The 26121-nt window shown below is 35.8% G+C and overlaps 1 protein-coding gene across 9 annotated transcripts in view; it reads left to right on the forward strand.

The window, feature by feature from the left end:
• Window positions 1-26121, forward strand: part of pros (prospero) — a 294879-nt gene that overhangs the window by 238997 nt on the left and 29761 nt on the right. For 8 of the 9 annotated variants that reach the window (XM_067787447.1, XM_067787422.1, XM_067787401.1 and 5 more), the window contains 3 exons: window positions 2378-2422; window positions 8007-15749; window positions 19482-19667. In XM_067787447.1, coding sequence (XP_067643548.1) covers window positions 9847-15749; window positions 19482-19667 — 6089 coding nt within the window. In that variant the 5' untranslated portion in view covers window positions 2378-2422; window positions 8007-9846. The remainder of the gene's footprint in view (window positions 1-2377; window positions 2423-8006; window positions 15750-19481; window positions 19668-26121) is intronic. The other variant, XM_067787476.1, reaches the window with a different exon arrangement.

A 26121-nucleotide genomic window follows, 5' to 3' on the forward strand; every position in this document is an offset into this window, starting at 1 on the left:
TAATTGAAGGATCACATGCTTTCGGCTGTTTAAAGTTTGAAAAACAGCGGAGCATATATTGACAAGCATATTTCAAAATTATAGAAAATAGTTTTAATATTTAAAAAACCACTTGATGCCGATCATAATTAGAATATTCGTTGACAGAAAAGCATACATATTTTTGCCTCCATATGTATGTGTGTTGGACGGCACATGCCACAAACTTTTCAAAACACTATGACATTTGTTTTACCCTCATAAGCGCATACAGCAAACTAGTTTACGTAGCGTAGTCTCCGATCGCTGAATTTTAGGACGTTCAAGCTAAAGGAACATCCAAGTGCATAGTTCTTGTAGATGATATATAATGAGTAAAAAACGCACCATCTACCCGTGAATGCGCGTAGTAAAACACAATTCACGCAAGCGAATATGTCACCAAATAGTATAGTTATACATGTCTATAAGTTTGTATGTATGTAAGTATGAATTCGAGCTGCATACCGTGTACTCATAAATTCCAGGTGTGCAACTTTTGCTTGACGGCACGCACCACGATCGCTGCTGCATGGAATAGGCGTGTATTCGCGTGTGTGTGTGTTGAAATAAAACATAGTTCCAAAGAGCGAAAAATATCACTTTGAGAAAAAGGGGAGGAAAGTTAAGTACGATATGTATCTACTCGTATCGTATAGTTTTGTGACCTGGTCAAAAGTTATTGTTTTTTAAACGAAAAATTAATACATTAGACTGGGTCGAAAAAAAAAGTCCCTTACATTTAAAGCGAACTTTTTTTATTATTTCACATTGAATTCAGAATTATCATAATAATAGACTTGAAGCTCTATATTTTCTTCTAATGTTTTTTCGAGCTCTGATGTCGTTTTCATATAGTTTTGATTGATAAAAGAGTTGTAGCACCTTAAATTATGCTTCTCGATGGGATAAACTCGACTCTAAGAAACAGAGCTGCTTAAATTTTTTTCTAAAAATGGGATGTCAAATAACCGAGTTATATAAAAAACAAGTAAGGACGGGACTGTCTTCGGCTGTGCCGAAGACTTCATACCTTTCATGAATGGAGCTGAACAATACTCTTACCCCGTTCGTAATCTTCAGAAAGATAAGAAATATTTAGTGAACATACATGAACACACCTAAACGATTTTTAAGAAAAATATAAAATAAAAAATGGTTATCTGAACGATCGGTTGTATGGGATATATATTATATATGGCTCCGCTCGAAATGATTTTAACAGGAAATCTTCTATGATATATTAGAATATACATCACCAAGTTTCACGTTTTTATATTGGAAATTAAGGGAGAAATTGCCAAAAATCTTTCTATCTGAACGATCGGTTGTATGGGATATATACTATATATAGCTCTAATCAAAGTGATTTTTTCAGAAAATCGTCTATGATATATTAAAATATATATCACCGAGTTTCACGTTTATACTTTCTAAATTAAGGAAGAAATGGCCAAAAATCTTTCTATCTGAACTATCGGTTGTATGGGATATAACTATATATAGCTCCGATCAAAGTGATTTTTTCAGGATATCTTCTATGATATATTAGAATATATATCACCGAGTTTCACGTTTATACTTTCTAATTTGCGGCAGGAATGACCAAAATCATCTTATCTGAACGATCGGTTGTATGGGAGATATATGTTATAGTTGTGCGATCCTACCGGATCCGACAAATGTCTAATATAATACAAAAATACATCCTTGTGCCAAATTTCATTGAGATATCTCAAAATTTGAGGGACTAGTTTGCGTTCAAACAGACAGACGGGCATGGCTATATCAACTCAGTTCGTCGCCCTGATCAACCCGGTATACTTAATGGTGAGCCTATCTTCTATATTCCTCAACGTTACAAACATTAATTACCATTAATATACCATTTCATGTTCATGAAAGGTATAAAAAACAACTTCGTCTTAATATTTAAGAATTCATGCGCTTAATACTGACTTATAAATATTGAATATTCAATTATTATTTTTGTTTAAGAGAAACTGGAAAGAAAGAAACATTTACTGGCTTTATTCGCAAGGAAATATAAAAATTTTATTTTTCTTGACGCCCAAATCATAAGCTTCAAATTTAGGATGCAGTGCTTCGCATGTTTTTTATTTCGTATGCAACTGGCACAGTCTAATGTTAATACACACATATATTACCAGTCTATCAACTTTTTAAGACTTTAATATGTAGTCTCTATATTTGTTCAATAATATTTATAACTAAAGATGTTGTTTAATATATCATAACTATTATCTCTTTTCTCTTTTCGTTTGTTTATACTTTTTTGTTTAGTAATCAAAGCAGAGACACTAAACGCAGTTTCAACCCTCTTTTCTTCTCTTTACAGGAGGATTTAAAATGGACAAAAGCTTCAAATAACACTTCGTTTGTGGTAAATTTCTAACCGACTTCATTAATAACATGTATTTTTCTACAAAATATTATTCCAAAAAAGCATGCAGTACTTAGTATAACTAGCTACATTAAGGTATTCCAAAAAAAATATTCCTTAACACACTTGTTTTAAAGTTAGGTAGGTCCGAAATAAGTTGTGATATAGCGCACGTAAAAGATTAAAGATTACATTCTCTTAGCATTATTTTGCACTTAATTTTAAAATGATCATAGCAAAGAAGTTTTCCTATGAAATGCAAAACTATTTGGAACCTATACTGTACCGGTCCCGTTCTTTCATTCAGATTTGAAATTATTGCGCTTCCCAGTGTATTTCGATAAAAAGAATGAAAAACATTCATTGAGAGTCATGTCCCCCATTTTCAATTAATCACTTGTCTGCTAACTGAAAAATGCAGTTAAGTGAGTTAAGTGCAAGGAAAACTGTAAACAAGAGTCAGCTGTTTAGTTTTTTTTTCGTGTATTCACGATAGATTTTTGCGAATTGCAAATATTCTCAATTATCGACATAACTCGGTTTTGGTGACACTGTGTGAAAACGAACATATCAAATAGATCAAATTTGAATAATTCTTGTACCCATAAAAAACCAATGACAAGGCGAGAATTTCCAGAAACTTATTCGATAAGAATTTGATAACTCATCGGTAATGTTGTTATCGATATCAAACCTCAATCAAACCCATAACTCATCGGTAGTGTTGTCAGCATTGAAAAAGTTGATAATCATATCAGATAACTCCGAAATCGTTACGAAATGATCTCCAAATTATTCCGAAACAATCGCGAAAAAAATCACATTAATGTCCTGAAGTAAACCCGAAGGAATACCTTCATTTTGACTTCCTGTACAATTGCTGTAAAAACGCCTTCGAAGCGTTTCCGATGTGTGCGATTGCAGGGCCGCAGAGAGCGGAGCCGTGCCCCTGGGACAGTTCGCGTTTACGGGCCCCCCTAAAAAATAAACTCAATACAGTAAAAAAAAATAACATAACATACATAAATTCTTCAATTCACGTTGTCAGTTTTATGTCATATAAAATAAGATTTACTGGAGCACTTACATACATAAATGAAATGTTAGATTTCATTGTTTGATTTGCTTACATTAACTTTTTCTATATATGTACATTTTAAGAGCTTGAATCAGCCAAGGGAAACCTTCCGTGCTTTTGGTTTGCGAATATGGAAATTAGCGATTCAAAACTAATGCTGCGAGCAAGGCTGGACTCCAACGCCAATGTTCCAAGGCTTGTCAAGCGATTTTGGCTCATATTAGAACGTAAAAAATTTTCACGCGAGACAATAGATTAAAGGAACGCTCCCCATCAGCCACACTGACTGGAAGTGTGCAAAATATTCTTAATGCTGTACAGATGTTCGGAAATAATACTTCCATCTTCATGTCATGAAATTTGTTCAGAAGTTGAAATGGTGGCAGCGAATCACATCCATCAATAGTTGAAGCATTTTTGACAGATAGCGCTTATAAAATTGTGTCGAAAACGTTTATCTAACTTAAAATCACATTTTATTTCGACTATGACTATGCCCCATAGTATTTGATTGATGCTTATGATTTTAGTTTAGTGATTTTCAATTTGAAAACAATTATTTGTAGCAACAAAATATGTATGTACCTATGAAATCCTAGTTCGAGTACTGTCAATATTGCTTTGCCTTGCCGGGCCCCAAAAACCTTCCAGGCCCCAGGCAATTACCCTGACTGCTCCCCCCTCTCCGCGGCCCTGTGCGATTGTACACTTAATTGCCTGTTTTGCACATCTCTTGTACAATGAACGTTTTATAAGGGGGCCAAACAATATTATGATATGCCGTACCAAACCACAATGAAATCTTTCGTTTGGTTTGCATGCACACTCTAATTATACGGGGCATTTGAAAAAAAAAGTAAAAGACTATCTTCAAAATTGTTCTAAAGTTAAGAAATATCTCTCAAAAACTCCTAACTGTACGCTATCTTATTTGATACAAGAAATACTAATCGATTTTGATGAAATTACCCGCACTTTGTCTATGTTTTGGAAAACTGATCTCCCATTGTTCAACGAGATTGTCGGAGAATATATCTAAGAGACGCGTCTAGGGGGCTTCTGAGCGGACCATTTTGTTGGTGATGGTTCGAATTCTTCTCTTTGTAGATAATATTAGATTATATTAGAATATTATTGCATTCTAAGTGTAGGAATTTGCAGTCATAGTTGTGCTAAATCATGTGCATTGTGCAGCTTTACCAGAATGTTGCCTGCATTAAACCACCCTCCAAATTCTTTCTTAATTCCCTTATTGTCGAGTAATGCAACGAAGCTGACCGAATAAAGGAATTCAAGCTGTTACTGTACCATATATATATAAATATCTAGACTATGTGTGTATGTACATTAGGGTGGGTACTATTTAGTTTAACTCTCTATCGAGCACCAAAATAGAAAAGAGCAGCCAAAAACACAAATCATATTTGTGTTGAACGCTTAAATATTTGGCACAAAATTTTTCCAGTGAAAATTATCAAAGGTACATTTAAAAAGAGTGTTGTTTGATGTTCCAGAGCACAAAAGATTTTGCAATGCTGTTTGGAAAGGGTAAGTCCAAACAAGTGGTTCAGGTGCAGCGTCTGACAGAATAGGTTTATTTTTCTTGATTCACTAATTTAGAGTTGCAAAAGTATTGACATTATATAAGAGAAAATTTTTTTCGTTATTGGTATTATACCACTCAATGTCTCAAATTGTGCGAGAGCGTGAAAATGGGATAAAACTGAAATTAGCCAAGAAAGCAAATACAACACAATAGCCCAATGGTTATGCGATTGTGATTTTAGCAGTTTGACCGCGGTTCGATCCCCGGTGAAAAATGTTGAAATAAATAAACACATTACGAAATTGCCTGACTATGATGACGTGGCGGTTTTCGAAATGGTACCATCGTCATATGCCAGTAAATGCTTCCTGCTTTTCAGTTTTCCCCAATAAAACCAAAATAATAATTTAACAACAATCATTATTTACAGGTGTTAAGCTCATTAATTCTTAAAAAATCTAAAGAAAAATTGTTCGAAAAAATTTCGCGTCGCACGCTAAAGAGCAAAAAAAAATAGATGTAAACCCAAATGGAATTATTCGCGAGGTATGTGAATTTTTTTGGGAAAAAATTAAAACAATTCTACATCAGGACAGACAAGGCAAAAACTGTTTCGATTACACTTCTCAAATCTCTTCAAAGCCTATTCTCCCGGGAGTGGAATTTGAACACCCACTACTGCGATGATTGGAATGTTTACAAGTGCATGATTTGATGATGTCTCACTGTTATACAACTTTTCACTTATTTATACTTGCATGTATAACATAATTTTTCTATTTTTGCTAATATGAAAGGAATGACATTAGCGGCGATTCGTTTAGAAGAGGTTAGAATAGAATAATTTGCGATTTACACGTTTTTTTTTACGTCCTTCGCAAATGCGATTACATACAATTCAGAAACCTTACTTACTTACTTAATTGGCGCTTAATCGTTTAAACGGTTACAGCCGTCCAATAATGCGCGCCAGTCGCTTCTTCGCTTTGCCAACTGGCGCCAGTTAGTCACACCAAGGGATTTTAAATCGTTTTCCACCTAGTCCTTCCAGCGGTGTGGGGGCCATCGTCTGCCTCTGCTTCCATCGGCGGGTTCCAATAGAAACACTTTCTTTCATTCGCATAACATGGCCTAGCCAGCGTAGCCGCTGCGTTTTAATTCGCTGGACTATGTTGATGTCTGCGTAAAGCAGAGAGACCCATCAATCTTTCGAAGAAAATTTCTCTCGAACAACCCAGAGCCGCTTCATCTGATGTTGCCATGGTCCATGCTTCTGCGCCATATAACAGGATGGGTACGATAAGTGACTTGTAGAGCCTGATTTTCTTTTGCCGAATGCATGATTATTTTAAACAATTCAGAAACCACTTGAATAAAATTTGATAAAAATTGTATTTCAGAATACTTTGAAGCATGTCGTATCCTTCATGTATAGTTCATCCAAGGTGGCAGCACGGTACAGCTGATTTGTACTTTTTTTATTTGATTTGATACATCAACTTACGGCGCAGTACGATTTTGACATTAGTCCATCGAAAACAAAGTAGACGGGACTTTTATTTATGTTTTTAGGTATGTCAGCATGCTGCCACCTTGTATGGTTCCGCCATGCTTTGCAGTAGGCAATTTCAAATTTCAGTATAATAAAAAAAAGCACGTTTGAGGTCTTCAAATACTATTCTTTGATTTTGTATTTTTGGCGTTTGATATTTTTCATTTCAGGGCGGTATTTAATGGTAAGGAAATGTAGATCTCATACTCCATACAAACAAAAATCGATATTGCTACTAAAAACTGAACACTTTGTTATCGATAATAGTATCGATAGTTCTTTAGCTTTAATATGCATCTTATCACATAGTAGAATGGATTAGAGCTGCGAAAATAACGATACTTCTCCAACATCATTTTAAATTTTTATGAAAAAAAGATATCGATAAACCGTAATTTATAGTTATTGTTATTACATTTTAGTACTCAGTATTATTATTATTATTATTATTATTATTACTACTAGGCCTGCAAGCACTGCGACCTTTAAGCAGATCTATTGTGTGGACCTCTCAGACTAATTTTGAATATGTAGGCTTTTGATGTATCTAAGTACCTCTTCAGGATTTTTACTCCATATCACGTAGGGATTAAGAGTCACACTACCTAGATGGGACAGTCTCTGCCTAGCTAGAGCGACGCATTCGCAAGGAATGTGAACCTGTGTTTCATCCTCCAGCTCACAGAAACGACAAATTTAAGTATCGGATAGTTTTACCTTACTTAGGTGATATCGTAGACCACAGTGACAGTTCTTAGGTCCTTCCTGCTTAGATTAATGAGTTTGGCTGATACTTTCGTTGCCGGAAGTACTAACAGTTTGGTCCGTCTTTGCCCTGGGCAGACAATCCAGTGACGTCCACAGAACAGCTCTGGACCATAGAATGCTGCTATAGCACCCTGCTTTTCTAAGTCCCTGATGTCCGGGACAAAACCTTGTTTTTGGCTCTCAGGTCGAGTAATCAGTATAAAAAATGTTTTAAAAAAAATTCAAATGCAAATCGCATACAAAACTCAAGGACAAAAATATAGGCAGAAAACTTAAAATATTAATTATTTGGAAGTAATGAAGAAAACATTTCTAATCCAGCACAAAATTTTCAAACATTTTCTCTAATTATAAAAGGTTTTCATATAACGTTCCCATGTTTCTCTTGGAACTTTGTTGATAAAACGAAATACAAATTTGATGTTTGAAAATGTTAGCTTTAAAGTTTGAAATTTTTTCATCGTTATAAAAAAGTCGATATACACACAAAAAACATGATATATCGATATTAACAACAATATTTTTGCAGCACTATATATTATAGGATTATCATAAAACAACACATCTTTAGTTTTTCGATAAGTTTTCTATACAACTTTTATTAAGCGCACATGCTTCCCCAATTTAATTTTACTTACAGAGAGACTTTTGAATGCTCGAGAGGATAGAGGATTCCAAATTAAATAAAACCGACACAATCAAGCAAAATTAATATATTCAAGTAAACTATTTGAAGTTTTGATGCTAAAAAACAAATAAAAAACAAGAACGGTCAAAATTATATAAAAAAAATTAAATTAAATGAAATCAGTAAAATTGAATACAACATAAATTAAAAAACAACAAATTACACAATTTAAAATGCATACAACAACATTAATGGTAAGAAAAAATTATTATGATCATATAAAAATGATATGAAAATTTAATGCAAAAGACATTCGCATGTGTGTGGTGGTGGAGAGAAAAATCAAAACAAAATTCATCATTAGAAAGCGAAAAAAGCGTAGAAAACGTCAAGAAGCAAAAATAACAGTCGACGAAGAAGAAGGAGAAAACGATAATTACGTTCACGTCAAAGTTGAAAACAAAATTCTAGATTTTGGCGATATTTAATTCTGAGACAAAGAGCGGCTTTAGGAGCGTAAGTGAAAAGCAAAGCAAAACAGAGTAAAGAAAGCTAAGTCAAAAAAAAATATTCAAGGATATAACGCTGAAACATAGCTGTTAAGATAAACAGAGCTAAATCAAACAAAATAAAAAAGAAAATATTGTGCAAAACAGTTACAAGCAAGGACAGATAAAAAAACCTGATTAGTAAACTTAAAAAAATTTATAAAATTTTTAAAAATAAATAAAAGCGCACAAGAGATCATCAAATACAACTTTTATTTATGAGCGCCAAATTTTCGAAATTTTTGGATAAAAAAAAGCAATTAAACAACTTGAAGAGTAAAAGAGCAGTAACCTTAATTTCGAATTTTTGCAAATCTTTGAAATTTGGGAAATAAAATTCAACAAAAATTGCGCATACTAGACAGACTAAAACAAAAACAAGGAAAGAGCTAAACAAATTTGAAAAATTTGCTAATTCCAAAACAAGAAAAAGCCAAATTCAAACTTAGCTTATTTTATGCCAGCTAGCACACCACAATACATAACAGCTATATGGAAGAAAATAAAGCGAGCAACAACAACAACAAATAAACAAAAACGAACAAAAAATATTGACAATTTGAGTTTGCAAGTAGAAACAGCGGAACGCCAAAGAATTTCAAACACCAACCCACAAAACTCATACCAATTCTACGACAACAACAAAACAACTAAGCTGCATGCGACATAGTCATACGCTATCTTTATTCGTATATGAGTTTGTGTGTATTGTCTGTTTGAAGCAACTACAACTATTAGTGTTAAAACACACGCACACACAAACATCAAGAAAAATTTCTGTGTGCAAGAAAAGGCGAAAAGGCAAAAACTTAGCGAACAGCCAATAGACGACTCACGTACACACACATACACAAACACATGCACATAAAACGTTAACAACGTTTGTGTGTACGTTTGCACGAATTAATATTGAAAGAACGAGCCTGTGTGTGTGTGTGACAAAGTTAAAGTCTGAGCAGTAGCAGCAGAAACGACATCAGCGAAGGCAAAGAAGCATTGAAGCAGCAGCGACGACGACGTTTAGGTGAGAAAATAAACGTAAGCAGCGCGCAGAGAGCAATAACGCACGAGTTCATAAAGAGTCAAATAAGTTTTAGGAGAGAGTGTGTGTTCAAGGTAAGGTAAGGGGATACAGCAAGAGCAACAACAAAACCAAGATAAAAGGATTTAAAAAGTGCTGAGTATTTAAACAAGAAATAAAACTTTAGTAAGGACATTGAGCAAATTGAGAGCGTGTGCGCGCGTTAGAGAGTGGAAAGAGTGTGAAAAACAAAAAGTTATCACACCAAGGCTGTTGGCATCTTATGATGTCATCAGAGGAGGATACAGATTGTTTTGGTTTGTATAGCGATGATAAGTTATTAGTTAAGGCAGTAACGAGCACATTAACAGCACACGCAGGAAGAAGCACAACAAATTCGCCGCAACCGCTATTAGGTTTGGATACAACAGATATTGTAATAAAACAAGAAACACCCACAGCAACAACAAAAATAATACGCGCTACACCGCCACCTACAACTACAAACAGCAGCAGTCCAATAACAATAGAAACAGCGCGAGTCAAGAAAACGAAACAAAATAACAACAACAACGCTAAAGGTAACAATACCAACGATAATTGTACAAATAAAAATAATAGCAATAACATTATCACGCTTGACGAGGAGCATATTGAGAACGCGCATAACGGCAAAGAGCACGACGAGCGCATACAAAGCAAGCAACACGATAAGAATAACGTGAACGACGACGAAAACGAAAACGAAAACGACGACGACGACGACGACGTTGTCATACTCGAAGGCAACGTAGACCATACTATTACTACTGCAATAACAAATTTAAGTAGTAGACAATTGAACAAGCAAAATACACGTAATCGTAAACGCAATCGTAGCAGTCGTAGTCGCAGTCGCAGTCGCGGTAGTCTCAGTAGTCTGTGTAGCAGTGTGAGCGCAAGTAGCAGCACCACCAACAGTGTTGGCAAAAAGCAAGTCACAGCACAAGTTGTGCCAGCAAACGAAAGTAGTCTGTGTGGTGCCGTCAATAAGACAGCAACGTGTATCGCTAACTTACAACAATCAACAACAAATGCTATACTAACGCGTACAACACAAAAACAAACGTCAAAAGTGTTAATTTCTTCAACGCATCAAACAAAGAACGCCGCGTTATCCTTGACACAACAACAACAAACTAGTGATTTAAATAGTGTGCATAATAAAAACAATTGTTTAACAAATACAGCAACAACAACAACAGATTTGCTTAATAATAGTAATTGTGCCAATTTGAATACAAATAAATTAAATGTGCATACAAATGGCAGTGCTACAGCAAACTTAGACACAAAATTATACGTCATTCCCGCATTTAGTTCACCGCTTTTGACTAGCGGTGCAGTAACGGCAACTAAACAACAAGATAACTGTACAACAATAAGTCCACGTACAAACGTACCAAACGCAACACCGCTAGTGCCGTCAACAGTGTCTGACTCCTACATGAGTAGTGCTGCTGCGGCTGTGGCTGGTGTAACAGCTGTTGGTTCCGCGTGCGTCTCAACCTCTTTATATGGTACATTATTAAATCATAATAATCAAACAGCATCGCCTGCTTTGTCAACGGTGTCGTCATTGTCGCCTAATAACTCTATAATAATAAATGGTGTAAGTGGTAGTAGCTGCAATAATAATACTAATAATAATAGTAACAACAACAACACTGCCACAAACAATCAGCAAAATCAAAATTCACTAACAAATACAAATAATACAGTTGTTGTTGGTGAATCGGCTTCCTCATCGCCAACAGCATCATTGCTTACGGGCAATTTTACAACGGCGCTTGGTAGCCTCTTCTCCGCAAACGGTTTCGGTTCAGCAAAAATGTTGAATGAATTATTTGGACGACAAATGAAGCAAGCACAAGATGCTACTAGTGGCCTTCCAGCCACATTAGACAATGCAATGTTAGCCGCTGCTATGGAATCGGCCACAAGCGCTGAGCTCTTAAGTGCAGCCGGTTTTGTTAATAGTTTAGGCTTGAATGCAACAACAAATAAATTGCTCAATAATAATACAATAAATAGTTTAAGTAGTGGTGGTAATGCAACTACAACAACAAATACAAATACAAGCATTGATAATGCACCACAAACTTCAAGCGGTGCGCAAACACCAACCAAAGATCGGCGTATTAGCAATTGTAGCGATCGTTCCTTGGATGAGGTGGCATCGCGTAATGGTGATATAAGCTCACCTACGCGCGCAGCTTCGGTTAGCTCGACTACAACTACGCTGCCAGCAGCAAATGAAAGAAGCTCACCACCAAGTGCACACGAGCAACAGCAGCAGCAACAACAACAACAGAATGAGCTGGCGCATCATATGCTGCGTAATATTTTGCAAGGTAAGAAGGAGCTAATGCAGCTCGATCAAGAGCTGCGCACGGTAATGAATCAGCATCAACAGCAACAACAACAACACCTAGCTGATACGCAACAAACGCATACGCTCAAAATGAATAATAATAATTTAACTGCCGCAAATAATAATAATAATATTGCCGATAAAGAAATTATAAATTTGTTAGAAGACACGATGTCTGATATCAAAATCAAATGTGAACCCAATACACTGTCAAATAGCGCAGATACAGCCACAGCTGCGCATCGAAAATCCACTGACTCAGAAGAAAATGCTGACTCGCAACAAGAAGACGAACAGCAATCTGAGCCCGATCACATGGCCGAACAGCATATGGAGGATGTCGATGATGCACAGCATCACAACAATCTGACAGTAGGCGTAACAAAGAAAGAGGCTGACGAAATATTAGAAGATGTCGAGTTAATGGGTCTCAACTCACGCTCCGATCTTGAATCGTTAGCCTCACCAAGTCAATCGGAAATGATGCTGCTAGAGAATAGCAAAGATGAGCTAGATGATGAGCTAGAAAAAGATGTTGTCGCCACTAGGACAAACAAAAAATCTGGCATGGATATGAAACGTGCGCGCGTTGAAAACATAGTTACAACAATGCGTGCCTCGCCATCAGCGCATCAAACGCATTTACAAGTGAATGGTTGTAAGAAGCGTAAACTCTATCAACCACAACAACATGCAATGGAACGTTATGTTGCAGCAGCTGCTGGATTAAATTTTGGTCTAAATCTACAAACGCTAATGTTGGATGAGGAGACCTCAAACGATATGGAATCACCGCAAATACAACAAAAGCGCGTCGAAAAGAATGCGCTCAAATCGCAGCTACGTTCAATGCAAGAACAATTGGCTGAAATGCAACAAAAATATGTGCAATTATGCTCACGCATGGAGCAAGAGTCCGAATGTCAGGACTTGGATGATACTGCCAGTGATAGTATGGAGCAAGAAGATGAGCAAGTTGGCGGTGGTGGTGTTGAGCTCTCGCCTTCACCCTCACTAACCGCTGAATCGCTAGGCAACGATACAAAACTGCAGCAAACAAGCGCAGATAGCGTTGAACGTCTCACACACTCCACATCGCCCACTGCAGCGCCAATACTACAAATTAAATCACAAAAACATTTAACCTCGCAAAATGCGTTGGGCGCCTTAGATAGCGCACCCAATGTGCTCTCACAAATGATGAGTAAAATGATGTCGTCGCGTACGCTTGTTGGTCATCCGCATATGCAGCAATCATTCAATGGTGGTCCCTTACCACTACTGCCGCACATGCCACAGCTGCAAGGTGATGCCGCAGCAGCAGCGGCAGCACATTTAACACATCCCGCTGCTATTAGTAATGCGGCTGCTATGTATTTGGGACAGCAATTCTTTTTTGAACAGGAAGCGCGCATGGCGAAAGAGGCGGCTGAACAGCAAGAGCGCCAACAACAGCAGCAGCAGCAACAGCAACAACATCAGCTACAACAGCAGCAACAGCACCAGCAGGAGCAAGAACAGCAGCAAAGACGTTTCGAGCAGGACCAACAGCAACGGCGCAAAGAAGAAAAGCAACAGCAGGCGCAACAACAACAGCAAGCAGCGCAACAATTGCAACGCCAACAACAACAACAACAACTGCAACAAATGCAACATTTGGAACATGGTGCAACACCTAGCGCTGTGGCGCTCAATCAACCAACACGCCCACAACTGCATCATAATAGATTGCATCAGCGTCACGGAAGCCACTCTTCGCTCAAATCCGAACTTTCCGAAAAATTTAACATGTTGCGCTCTAGTTCTAACTCGATTATGCGCATGTCCGGTTCCGATCTCGAGGGACTCGCCGATGTGCTAAAATCTGAGATTACCACCTCACTCTCCGCTTTGGTGGATACGATCGTTACACGTTTTGTACATCAACGTCGCCTCTTTAGCAAACAATCCGATTCAGTTGCTGCAGCGGCTGAGCAACTCAATAAGGATTTGCTTATGGCCTCACAAATATTGGATCGTAAGTCGCCGCGCACAAAAGTCGCTGATCGTTTACAAGCAAATTCAGGCAATACAAATAACACAAACTCTGCATCCGGTCAACCAATAGTAGGCGGCGGAAACTCTGCTGTTAATACAGCAGCAGCAGTACAATCAGGTAATAATGGTTCTCTTCTTCTAGTTAATAATAATAATAATACCTCCTCCACAACTAACCAATTAAATAAACAATTAAATAATGCTAATATTTCCTCCACTAATCATTTGGGTCACTTGCAGTCAGCAGTGAATAATGGTGGTCCCCAACAAATGCATATAGGCGGCGGTGTTAATGTGCCACAACACCCGCTTGCGAATAGCCAAAACGCAAATGCTATGGGGACCTCTAATGCACAAGCGAATGCGCAGCAAATGTCTGCATTGGCAGCGCAAAATTGCCAAAGTTTAATTGCTGCACCCCGTTTGAATGGTAATCAATTGTCATTTCCATCACCGGCTGCGGCTGCAGCTGCGGCAATGGGTTTGCAAATGCATCATGCAGCTGCCGCAGCCGCTATGTCCGCAGCCGCTGCTAATCAGCAGCAACAAAATCATAATCAGCAACTAACGAACGACAATTCGAACCAACACCCAATGCAAACGAGTCTTACGTTGAACTCGAATCCAAATTTAAATAATACTAACAATAATATAAGTACAATTAATATACCACCTCCTCATATACGTCCTTCGCCCACAGCGGCAGCAATATTTCAGGCACCGAAGACACCGCAAGGCATGAATCCGGTCGCTGCTGCTGCACTCTACAACTCAATGGCCGCGGGCGGCCCAAATCAAATGAATCCTTTTTGCATGCCAGATGCGCGTGATGCTCAACAACAACAACAGCAGCAGCAGCAGCAGCAACAACAACAGCAGCAGCAGCAGCAACAACAACAACAGCAGCAGCAACAACAAATATTAGAACAAAATGAAGCACTCAGCTTAGTTGTAACACCAAAGAAGAAACGTCATAAGGTGACCGATACACGCATTACACCGCGTACCGTTAGTCGCATACTTGCCCAAGATGGTGTTGTGCCACCAAGTCCTGTATTGGATGGTGGCAATAATAATAATAAATTCGGCAACATTCAACCGAATCAGCAACAAGCACAGCAACAACAAAATTCAAATCAAACGCAATGTCAAGCGCCAAATTCAGGCAATAATAGCGCCAGCGCTACACCCATCAATGTGAATGGCAATGTTGTTGGTGGTAATGTGAATACAACACCTGTACAAAGTCCATCACCACGTGCACAAGCGCCCACCTACCATCCGCCGCCACCACCACCACCACCCATGTTGCCCGTGTCGTTGCCCACATCGGTGGCTATACCCAATCCATCGTTGCACGAGTCACAAGTCTTCTCACCTTATAGTCCATTCTTTAATCCTCACCCGCCGCATGCGCCGCCACCACCACATCCGCATGGTCCGCATGGTGGTCATAATACGCCAACTGCAGCACAAATGCATCACATGAAAATGTCGACGAGTCCAACTGGTCTGGGCGGTTTGATGGATTCACGCGATTCACCACCGCTACCTCATCCACCGTCAATGTTGCATCCGGCTTTGTTGGCAGCAGCACACCATGGCGGCTCACCTGATTATAGTGCGCATTTGCGTGCAGCTATGGATGCACAGGATCGTAATTCGGATTGTAATTCGGCGGATATGCAATTTGATGGAATGCAACCAACGATATCATTCCTGAAACAGCAAATGATGTGAGTATAGCATTAAATCAAAAAAGATTCATAAAAATTTAAATGCTTATCATTGTTTCCATACATATATACGGCTCTTTGCTAATATTCAAAGATTTGCAGCGTTTTTTTTTCTATTTAAAATATTTTAATAAATTGAAAATTCGACTTCGTAAATTTATTAAGCACTTAGTCTATTCCAAACAATCTGGCAACATTGTTCTATCTATTAAATTTTTTGTGTATAATCAAAATATATTTTTTCTCTGTTTTTCCCTTTTCGAAAAAGACTTTTTACTTGTAAAACAAAGAATTTTATGGAGTTTGCGCGTTTAACAGCATTGCCATATTTATGCGTTTTAACTCTATTTTAAAATACTCAGGATTTTTTTCGTTTTTACTAAAATATTTAAATAAATTTTGTCTTTCAAGAATGCAAACTTTTTTACAAAATTTATAGCCCTTGTGAAAAGTTTATTAAGATTTCAGCTTTTTGAAAGCATCTGGTAACATTTATTGAAAACGAAATCTTTTGTGGATTTTAATTACCAGCCCATTTATTTTATTTAGCCCATTTATTTTATTTACACTTTTTATATCTGGCAATACTGTTCAAAATTTGTAAACTTTACTTGATAAATTTTAAAACTTTACTTCACTAGCAGCAGCTTTAACTAATTTTTATTTTAAAAAAATCCTTCTTCTTACCAGCGTTGCTGTATTCGTGATTTTCGGCGTTAAATTATAATTCTCAAAAAGAATTTTTTTGTGAAAGAAATTTATGAAATAAAAACAAATAGATCTTAAATTTATTTCACAGAAATAAAAATCATCATATTTTTCTTAGGGTGTTGTTAAATAAATATTATTTTAAAAACAAACACAGCAAGCTGGCAACGCTGTTTGATGCTTACTGATGCTTACATAGCTTTATTATAAATTTTCTTATTTAACACCTAGAATTTTTTATTGCTGTTCCATAAGGCGACTCACTTCGTTTTTAATTCAAATAAAATTTTGAAGAAATTCACATTCTCTCCAGCGTTGCCATATGTGTTAGCTAATAACTCACACAATTTGTTTTTTTGTTTTCGTAACCAAGAAGTCGCGAAAACAATAGCTGTATTTAAATTACGTTTTTAATTTTTTCTTAGGTTCTAAATTTTTGGTTAAATATACTTGCTTATCTGCATTTTACAATTTTAAAAATCTGGCAACACTTTGCAATAGAGTATTACATATAATTCGGTTTTTTAACTTTTCTTAGCTTTCAAAATGACAGCAATTACGTTGGTGTAACGCAAACTGATTTTTAAAATTTACATTCTTGCCAGCGTTGCCGTATTAACTGTTTCTAGCTTAAACATTTGTGGAATCTTTTGAAGTTTTTAATTGCATTATTTTACAAAAACCAAACGTTTCGTTGCCATATTGATGACTTTTAGGGCAAATAAAAGAAAAGAAAGAAAGAAAGAAAATTACCACACTTTTTAATTTTTAGAGGGCGTTGTTTTACAAATGCCGCCATCTCCAGTTCATTTCTGACAATATCACTTAGAAGTACTGCTTACAGTTAAATGTTTTTTCTTAAATAAGGCAACGCTGTAAACTGCAATTTATATATTCAGTTAAAATGAGTTTTGGGGATACCGGAATAACATGGCTCAGTTATATGGTTGGCTCATCTCATCACCTGATTTTATTTTATTTTTATTTATTTTTTTTTTCAATTCACTGGCATAGGGATTGTCAAAAGGAGATGACAAACGCAAAATGTAACCAACAATTAATTACTGCCCAGGTGGTAAATTTTTTATAAAAAAAAAATAGTTTTATATCAATTTAAGTTATTTTTTTTAGTAAGCGCATCTAATTTAGCACATTATTTTTTCACAATATGCGAGAATTGCAAAGTTTTATGTTTTCTCTACGTTCCAATTGCCTAACACCAACAACCAGATTTTGACAATCTCAACAAAGGTATGCTGTTGCTGCAGAGATGAGCCAACCACATAGTTGAACCATGCCGGAATATATTACAAGGTTGCCTTTGTTTTTATTCTGAGCAAATGGTCGTATACAATTGAAGTATTTACTAGCGTTGCCATATTTACGAGTGTCAACATAAAATGTTGCTTCTCGAAAACTTGTATAGTTTTTAACTTACATTTTTATATACAATACAAAAAAGGTTTCTTTGTATTTAAAACATATTTTTTATTACCACATTGGGATTGTTTTCAAAAGTCTGGCAACACTGCTGCATACAAGCATTTATTTTTTTAGCTTTGCGTCGCGTTTTCAGCGTGATTCTGATTCTTTTCTATTCCTACTAGACGCTTGACTCTTTCCATTCACACTCATGTTCACTTTTCTTAAGCTTCGTTACTAATTACCTCTTAATGCCTAAGAAGCAGTAAATATGTATAGTGAAACAAAACGAAACCAATCAAGTGTCCTAGTGTATGTATATGCTAAATGCAACAGCAATGCAATTGCGTTGCAATAAAATAAATTCACTTAAAATGAAATGTAATCAAAACCAAATTCAAAAGCAACCTGATTGCAGCAACCCTAATTATTCTTAAGTCGTTTTGCTTGCGAAACTTAGCACAAATACTTATACATATGGGGTATTCCATCCCATTTCGACCAATTTTGAACCCGACCCCTTTAGAATTGGCTGAAAGTTTTTCTTCTTTTTCTAGCTTACGAAAGACGTTTTTCAGAAGTTTTTCAAATTTTTCCATCCAACTCAAAAAAAGTAATGAATTTAAAAAAAAAACACTGTTTTTGTTTTCAAAATGCTATAACTTTTTGAAAAATTGACCGTTTGGGATCTTTTTTTTTTTAATTTGTTTTTAAATGTACTTTTCGGAAAAAATTCAAAAAAATTTTTAAAGTTTTTTTTTGTAATTTTTCAGTTTTTCGAGATTTTTGGAATTTCGCTCTGTTTTTTCTCATAAAAAACTTCAATTAATTCTGCAATCATCCCCACTAATCCCGAAGTGGGCCGAGGATTTTTTTTTTTTTATTTAATTGAAAAAAAAAAAATCTTGAAAATTTTTTTTGAATTTTTTCCGAAAAGTAAATTTAAAAACAAATTAAAAAAAAAAAGATCCCAAACGGGTAAATTTTTGAAAATGTTATAGCATTTTGAAAACAAAAACGGTGTTTTTTTAAAAATTCATAACTTTTTTTGAGTTGGATGAAAAAATTTGAAAAACTTCTGAAAAACGTCTTTCGAAAGCTAGAAAAAGAAGAAAAACTTTCAGCCAATTCTAAAGGGGTCGGGTTCAAAATTGGTCGAAATGGGATGGAATACCCCATATATATTACATTAAATAAACAAATAAATGTCTCACATGCGATATTTTCTTACAAAAGCCTTTACTTACCATTATTTAATGGCAAAGCAGTCTTTTGCGCGCCCTAATCGAGAATTTAAATATAGTGGATGAGGAAATCGTATGTACTGAGAATAGCAAAAATCAATGCATACTTAAGCAATCGTAAGTTGATTTTTTATTGTTATTTTATTTAGCTTTTTTTTGCTCAGATTTTAGCAGTTTTATTTGTTTTAGCTGCTATACAGGGTGCTAATAAAAAATTTGCTTTAAATTTTTATATAAAAAACACGAATTTCTCTTAACTGACTGTTTTACTTTTTCTGCTTTCTTTTATTCAACAACAACAAAAATTGAAATTGGAAAAAAAAAATATATTGTGAAAATTTTCACATGCAAAATTTAGCAAAAATAGCGACTCCTTAAGTCCACTGCACTCATCAACATTAACACCAATGCACCTGCGCAAAGCCAAATTGATGTTCTTCTGGGTGCGTTATCCCAGTTCAGCGGTACTCAAAATGTACTTCCCGGATATCAAATTCAATAAGAACAATACAGCACAATTGGTGAAATGGTTCTCGAATTTCCGGTAAGTCAAATTTATTTTGATAAATATTTACTCATTATATGTATTAACCTGGGCCGATTTGTGTGAACGAAAACTAACCGATATCGCGCCATCAATTTTTCGATAGGATTTAGGCTCTGGAAAAAAAGTTGCACTACGCATACCCAAAAATAATTTTCGAGCCTGCGAAAAGGAAATGGCGAAAGGTTCAATTTTTCGAACAAAACACTCCCCAAAACCCAAAAAAAAAAAATTTTTTTTTTTTTTTCAAAAAACTGTCGTAAAAACTAGTGCTTACGACTTCTTCTCGAACACAAGCGAGATTTTCGAGACCCGAGAAATCGAGAACTCGACTTCTCGCGAGATTCTCGTGTTTCGAAGTACTTGTAAATCTCGCGAGCTTCTCGACATTCTTACTTAATCGCTGTATGGACAGTATTTATACACTTGGTTTTTTTTACTTCTAACTTTTTGGTTGATTATATTGCTTCCTATGATATTTTAACTCAAAACATATTTATTATACATATAATTTTGTTCGCCATATTATATTTTTCAACGAGACACCAAGAACACGGCTTCTCGCCAGATTCTCGAATCTCGAATTACTCGTAAGGCTCGCGAGATGCTCGAATCTCGAATTACTCGTAGTACTCGCGATCTTCTCGACTTTCAATTCAGTCGCTGTATTGGCAATATTTTATACATTTCGGGTTTTTTTAATTGTGGTTTTGCGGACATTTTGGTTGTGATCCAGAAGAAATCGTAAGCTCTATATAAATCAGCCAATGAATCTATTAAGTTGAATGTCGAGAAGCTCGCGCGCCTTACGTGTAATTCAAGATTCGAGAATCTCGCGAAACTTACGAGTAATTCGAGATTCGAGAATCTCGCGAGGAAGCGAGACTCGCGAGATATCTCTTCTCGAGCATATTCGAGAAATCGTAGACTCTTGTAAAAACGTTGGTGATAATAGTTTTTTGAAAAATATTTTTTTTTTTTGGATTTTGGGGAGTGTTTTGGTCAAAAAATTTACCCTTTCGCCATTTTTTTTGCGCAGGCTTTGAAAATTATTTTTTTGGGTGTGCGTAGTGCAACTTTTTTTCCCGAGCTCAAATCCTATCGAAAAATTGATGGCGCGATATCGGTTGATAAATCGACCCAATCTAATATGTATATATATTTATGTATGAAATCATCAATCCCTTTACAAAATATACTTATATACAAAAATATATAATATGTAATCTAAAAAATATATTTAATTAATGTTGATCACAATTTTGGTGTAACCAACAACACACGCTTTTGTGGCCATAAAGCAATTGATTTTTGGAATTTAAATAAACTCACAAAATATCGCAATCAAAATTAATAATGTTACTGAGCTACATGAAACGCAATTATGGTGTAAGTAAAATTTTTTATTTTTGTCATCGGTGATGTGCTAACATCAAAATTTACTTTTTTTTACTCGTGTCATTTTTTTATAGCTACATTTCTAGCCCTTACAGCAACTTTGGTGTAACCAACAAAAAAATTTCACGCGAGAAGGAATTTAAACCTCCACGAAATAGTTCATAGTGGCATAATTCCAATGAAAAATATTGACATTCTGTTAATATGCAAGAACTTCTTAGAATTCCACCCTTTGAAAGTCTGTTGTAAATTTTTTTTTTTTGTTGGTTACACTAAAATTGCTGTTACCGCTCGATTTATTCAAATTTGCAAAGTATTAAAAAAATAAATGTAAGGCGCGATAACCTCCGAAGAGATTTTAGGCCGAGCTTCTCTTCCAATTTGCGTCGTGCTCCTTTTTAATTTTTCCTACAAATTGGCGGGACGGGACCCACTTGTTTTATGCCGACTCCGAACGGCATCTGCGAGGCAGAAGAGTTTTCACTGAGAGCTTTTCATGGCAGAAATACACTCGGAGTTCTTATCAAACACTGCCGAGGGGCGACCCCGCTTAGAAAAATTTTCTTCTAATTGAAAAACCTTATTTCCAAAATTTTGATGTTGCTTTGCCAGGGGTGTGAACCCAGGGAATTCGGTGTGGTAGGCGGAGCACGCTACCATCACAGCACGGTGGCCGCTATTTGATTTTAATATTTTCACGATAATAAATCATATTTTTTAATGATTTTCCTTTAAAGAGCTTTTCGGCTGGTATAAGAAAGGCAAAAACTACAATTTTCCTTATTCTCCTACGCGTTTCGTTTTCTAGAAACCTTCATCAGGGAGTCTGATTTATTTCAGTAACATATGACCATTTATATGTATTTTCTTTTTAGTTATTACTGAATGATTTTAGATGTTATTAAATTAATATGATGTCAAATTAAGTATAACTATCAAAAAAATTGCTGTCTATCCCCTTAACTATAACTAGAGATAATGGGCTTCATTCTGTATTGCGAACGATTCGCCACCAAACGATTTTCTCTAGCTATGGTATTATATGTGACCAGCCTATGAAAAGGTGGCTTATGACTCAAAAAAAAAATGTCCACTGGTTTCGATAGTTTTTGAGTCGATCTTTCACGTAGTGAAAACTAGAGGGTCCTAACTTGCTTAGAAGTGTACTAAAAATGTAGAGAAAGATGAGTACAAATGAAAGACGATGAAGCCTTTGGTTCCTTCGATGCCACTTTGGTGGCTGGTCAAGCATCCTCAGATTTTTTTGATAGCATTTTTTACGATGGCAATAGAGCCAAAATATCGGTCACAAACTATTTTGTGCTTTGCCTTTTGGGCATGACTGTTCAAAATGCAAAAGAAAAACTACTAAAAAATTGAAGAAATGCATTGTTTATCTTTAACAGCTGTTTCTCGCATTTTCTTTTTTGAGTCATAAGCAACCTTTTCATAGGCCGGGTCACATATATCATTTTCGTTTGGCCTTTACGTTACTTACTGTATGGCAAACATGAAGGCGGAAGCAAGCGTCAAGTGATAGGTTGTCATCGTTTAACATAGTGCAAATACACTAGCGATTCGTGTTTGAGGCGAAACGAACGTTCGTTTCGTAGTAGAAACGTGTTTGAAAAACTTTTCAAAATTTTTCAAAAAATATTCTGGTTTCCCAACATTGTTACACTTTTTACAAACAATAATATTGATATTAAATTAAATTAAAAATTTAGCTCAACAATAACAACAATAACAAATTTAATATCTAAATTTAGGGAATAATTCTTCATAAGAATTCATAAAAAATTAGACAGTTCAATTTTTTTTATTCTTTTTTTTTATATTTTTAAATTGTGTAATTCCCCCTAAAATGTAACGTTTGTTGGTTACACCAAAATCGCTGCAAGGCCACGTTATAATGACAACGGATTATACTTCATTACACTGTACGCATTCTGCTAGGTGGTTGAGGAGATTGAGACATAAGCGCAAATGTAGTTTTGAAGTCAGCCTTCAAAGCACAGGTATGGACTTTCGAAATTCGAAACTGTAAACTTCGTAATTTATTTAGAAAAAAAGATGTGAGCGTGTGGTTGTACCTTTTTTTATTATGTTACTAGTCTAAATTATTTTATTTTCAAATTTGTATGAAAGGTATTAAACAATTCGGAAATATATGACCTTTAATTTTTCCGAAGTTGTGACTTCAATCACGTATAACATCTCTTATGCAAACTGCCAAAAAAAAAATTTACCATTAAAATGAAGAAAAAAGTGTTTCACGCCCAGGCTTTCACTTTTCTGGTTTTCGTAATAAATTAATAAAAACAAAAATATTAGAAAGTCTGATTGCGAAACTGATACCTTTGTTTTCGAAGTTATGTTCGAAAATGGAGGATATTAACACTCTTAGTATAACTCAATCTCTTAGAATAAATTACTTGGTCCATTACCCTGGAAAAAACTTGATTTTTCCATATACTGATATTACAAAAAATAGAGATGGATATATCTGCCTCATGGAATAACCGCTTAAGTCGACTTAAGAAGAATTTGAGTTATTAGTGGTATATTAACTTCTTCCATTAAAAAAGATTTTGTTTCTCCCATCTCTCTTGAAAATATTGTGGAAAAGAAGCGTGGCGCCGCCTATAGTTAAGAGAAGAAACATCAAAGGGTCGATAAGCGTAATACAAGCTTTATAGCTTCACAGCTTTCTCAACCCATTTATCAACCTCTCTTGCGCGAGGGGAATCCTGTTACAAATATGAATATTAAGCTGGATCGATTTATTAACCTATATCACGCCATCGATTTTTCGATAGGCTCAGAAAAAAAAGTTCCGAAAGTTCCCAAAAAAATAATTTTCGAGCCTTTTGGGTTTTGAGGAGTGTTTTGGTGAAAAATTATATTTTTTTTGTCGAAATCGATTTTTAGTCCCAAGTGAATTCATGCGCTAAAGACGGTGGTAAGTGCAGTTTTTTAAAAAAAAAATTTTTGTCCGATTTTGACGATTTTTTCAGACAACCATCTATGCCCAATACGTAAGCTTGTGATAAAACTTGATGTTGCTAGCTGTTAAAATGAGGCAGAAATGGGGCAGAAATTGTGAAAACCCTCTTATTGAACAATCGGTTGTATGGGAGGTATATGCTATAGTGGTCCGATCCGGTCGATTCCGATAAATGTCAAATCCCACATCAAAATATGCCTGCTTACCAAATTTCATCAAGATATCTCAAAAATTAAGGGACTAGTTTGCGTTCAAACAAACGGACAGACGGACGGACAGACGGACATGGCTAATCCAACTCAGCTCGTCCCCTGATTATTTTGGTATACTTATTGGTGGGTCTAACGGAAACATATACATAAAAAATGATTTGGAGCCTTGAAAATGAAAAAAATCGATTTGGACCAAAACAATTCCCAGAAACCAAAAAAAAAAATTTTTTTTTAACTGTTAATGCCAATGTTTTTATCGCATAATTTTAAGTGGGATAGTAACTATGAAACAAATTCGTTTTCATCGGTAACACTTGTGCACGTTTCTGAAGAAACCCTTAAAAAAAATGAGGAAAAAAATAAATTTTTTCACCAAAACACTCCAAAAAACCTAAAAAATATATTTTTTTTTTCAAAAAACTGTTATCGCCAAAGTTTTTAGCAGACAATTTTGAGCCGGACAGGGTATACATGAAAATTTTAAAATCAAATGAAAATTTTTTAAGTAGGTCATGAAAAAAATCTTAAAAATCAAAGAAAAAAGTCAAAAAACTCAAATTTTGCAGGCTCTAAAACTATTTTTTTAGGTATGCTTAGTGGAACTTTTTTTCCTGAGCCCAAAACCTATCATACGCATATTTAGCAGGCAAGGCTCCTGCGACCCCAAGTTTCTCATGCAACTATGGGGTGAGTGGATTGATGGCCCGGAAGGTTCAATTTGGTTATATTAAATTGTTCACGACATGGTCGGACTTGCACCTTATTGATATCTGATCGCGGAACGTGTCTGGTCTGTATCCGACAAAGGACCATCAACATGGATAACCCTCCCCAAAACTTCGGAAAGTGTGAAAATTCAACAAATGTTTATGCCAAACATCAAAAGCCGTCGAAAATTAATAGAATTTTGTACAAGTGTTGAGAATAACACTGGACGAAAATTAGCAAAATCGATTGAGCCGAAAAAAAATTAGCAATATATTTATAGTACATAACTACATTATGCAGATATTTCAGTTCAATAGTGATATGATCGAGCTAAGTACAAAAAATAATTGCACCTCCTTCGATATTCACCGTCGGCAGCATGGACAGGACCATAGATCTTCCGGAGAACTTTTCTCTCGAATACTCTAAGAGCCACTTCATCTTCTCTAGACACCGTCTATGATTCCGGGCCGTACATCATGACAAGTATGATGAGCGACTTGTTAAGTGTGATCTTTGTTCGTCTAGAGACGGCTTTTCTTTTCAATTGCCTACTCAGTTGAAAGTAGCACCTGTTGACAAGATCTATTCTCCGTTTGTTTTCTAAGCTCATACTTTTTTTGCAGTTAATGCTTGTTCCCACATAGACGAAATACTTCACAGTCTCCAATTTGTATCCGTCAACAGTGACATGGCTGCCAAGGCGCGAATGCGTCGATTCTTTCTTGGATGACAGCAAGTACTTCGTCTTGTCCTCATTTATTGCTTCTTTATCTAATCCCGAGAAGGCATTACAGCGCGTTTGTTCAGGCCAATAATATCAATGTCATCAGCATATACATATAATAAATTGTACCATCACGATTTCTCTGCTAGAATTATCTTCTCCAGCATCATGTTAAGGAAATCGCACAAATGGAGTCAACTTGTCTGAAGCCTCGTTTGGTTTTGCATGGCTCGGAGAGGTCTTTCGCTATTTTTACGGAGCTGATGGTATTTCTCAACGTAATTTGGCATAGTCTTATTAACTTTGCAGGGAACTTAATTTCAGACATACACTGAAAGAAAAAGACTGGTAAAATCAACAGAAATACGGGTCAATTCAACCGAAATTTCTGTCAATTTTTAT

Source organism: Eurosta solidaginis, chromosome 1 (genome assembly GCF_040869045.1).
Source record: "Eurosta solidaginis isolate ZX-2024a chromosome 1, ASM4086904v1, whole genome shotgun sequence".
NCBI lineage: Eukaryota > Metazoa > Arthropoda > Insecta > Diptera > Tephritidae > Eurosta > Eurosta solidaginis.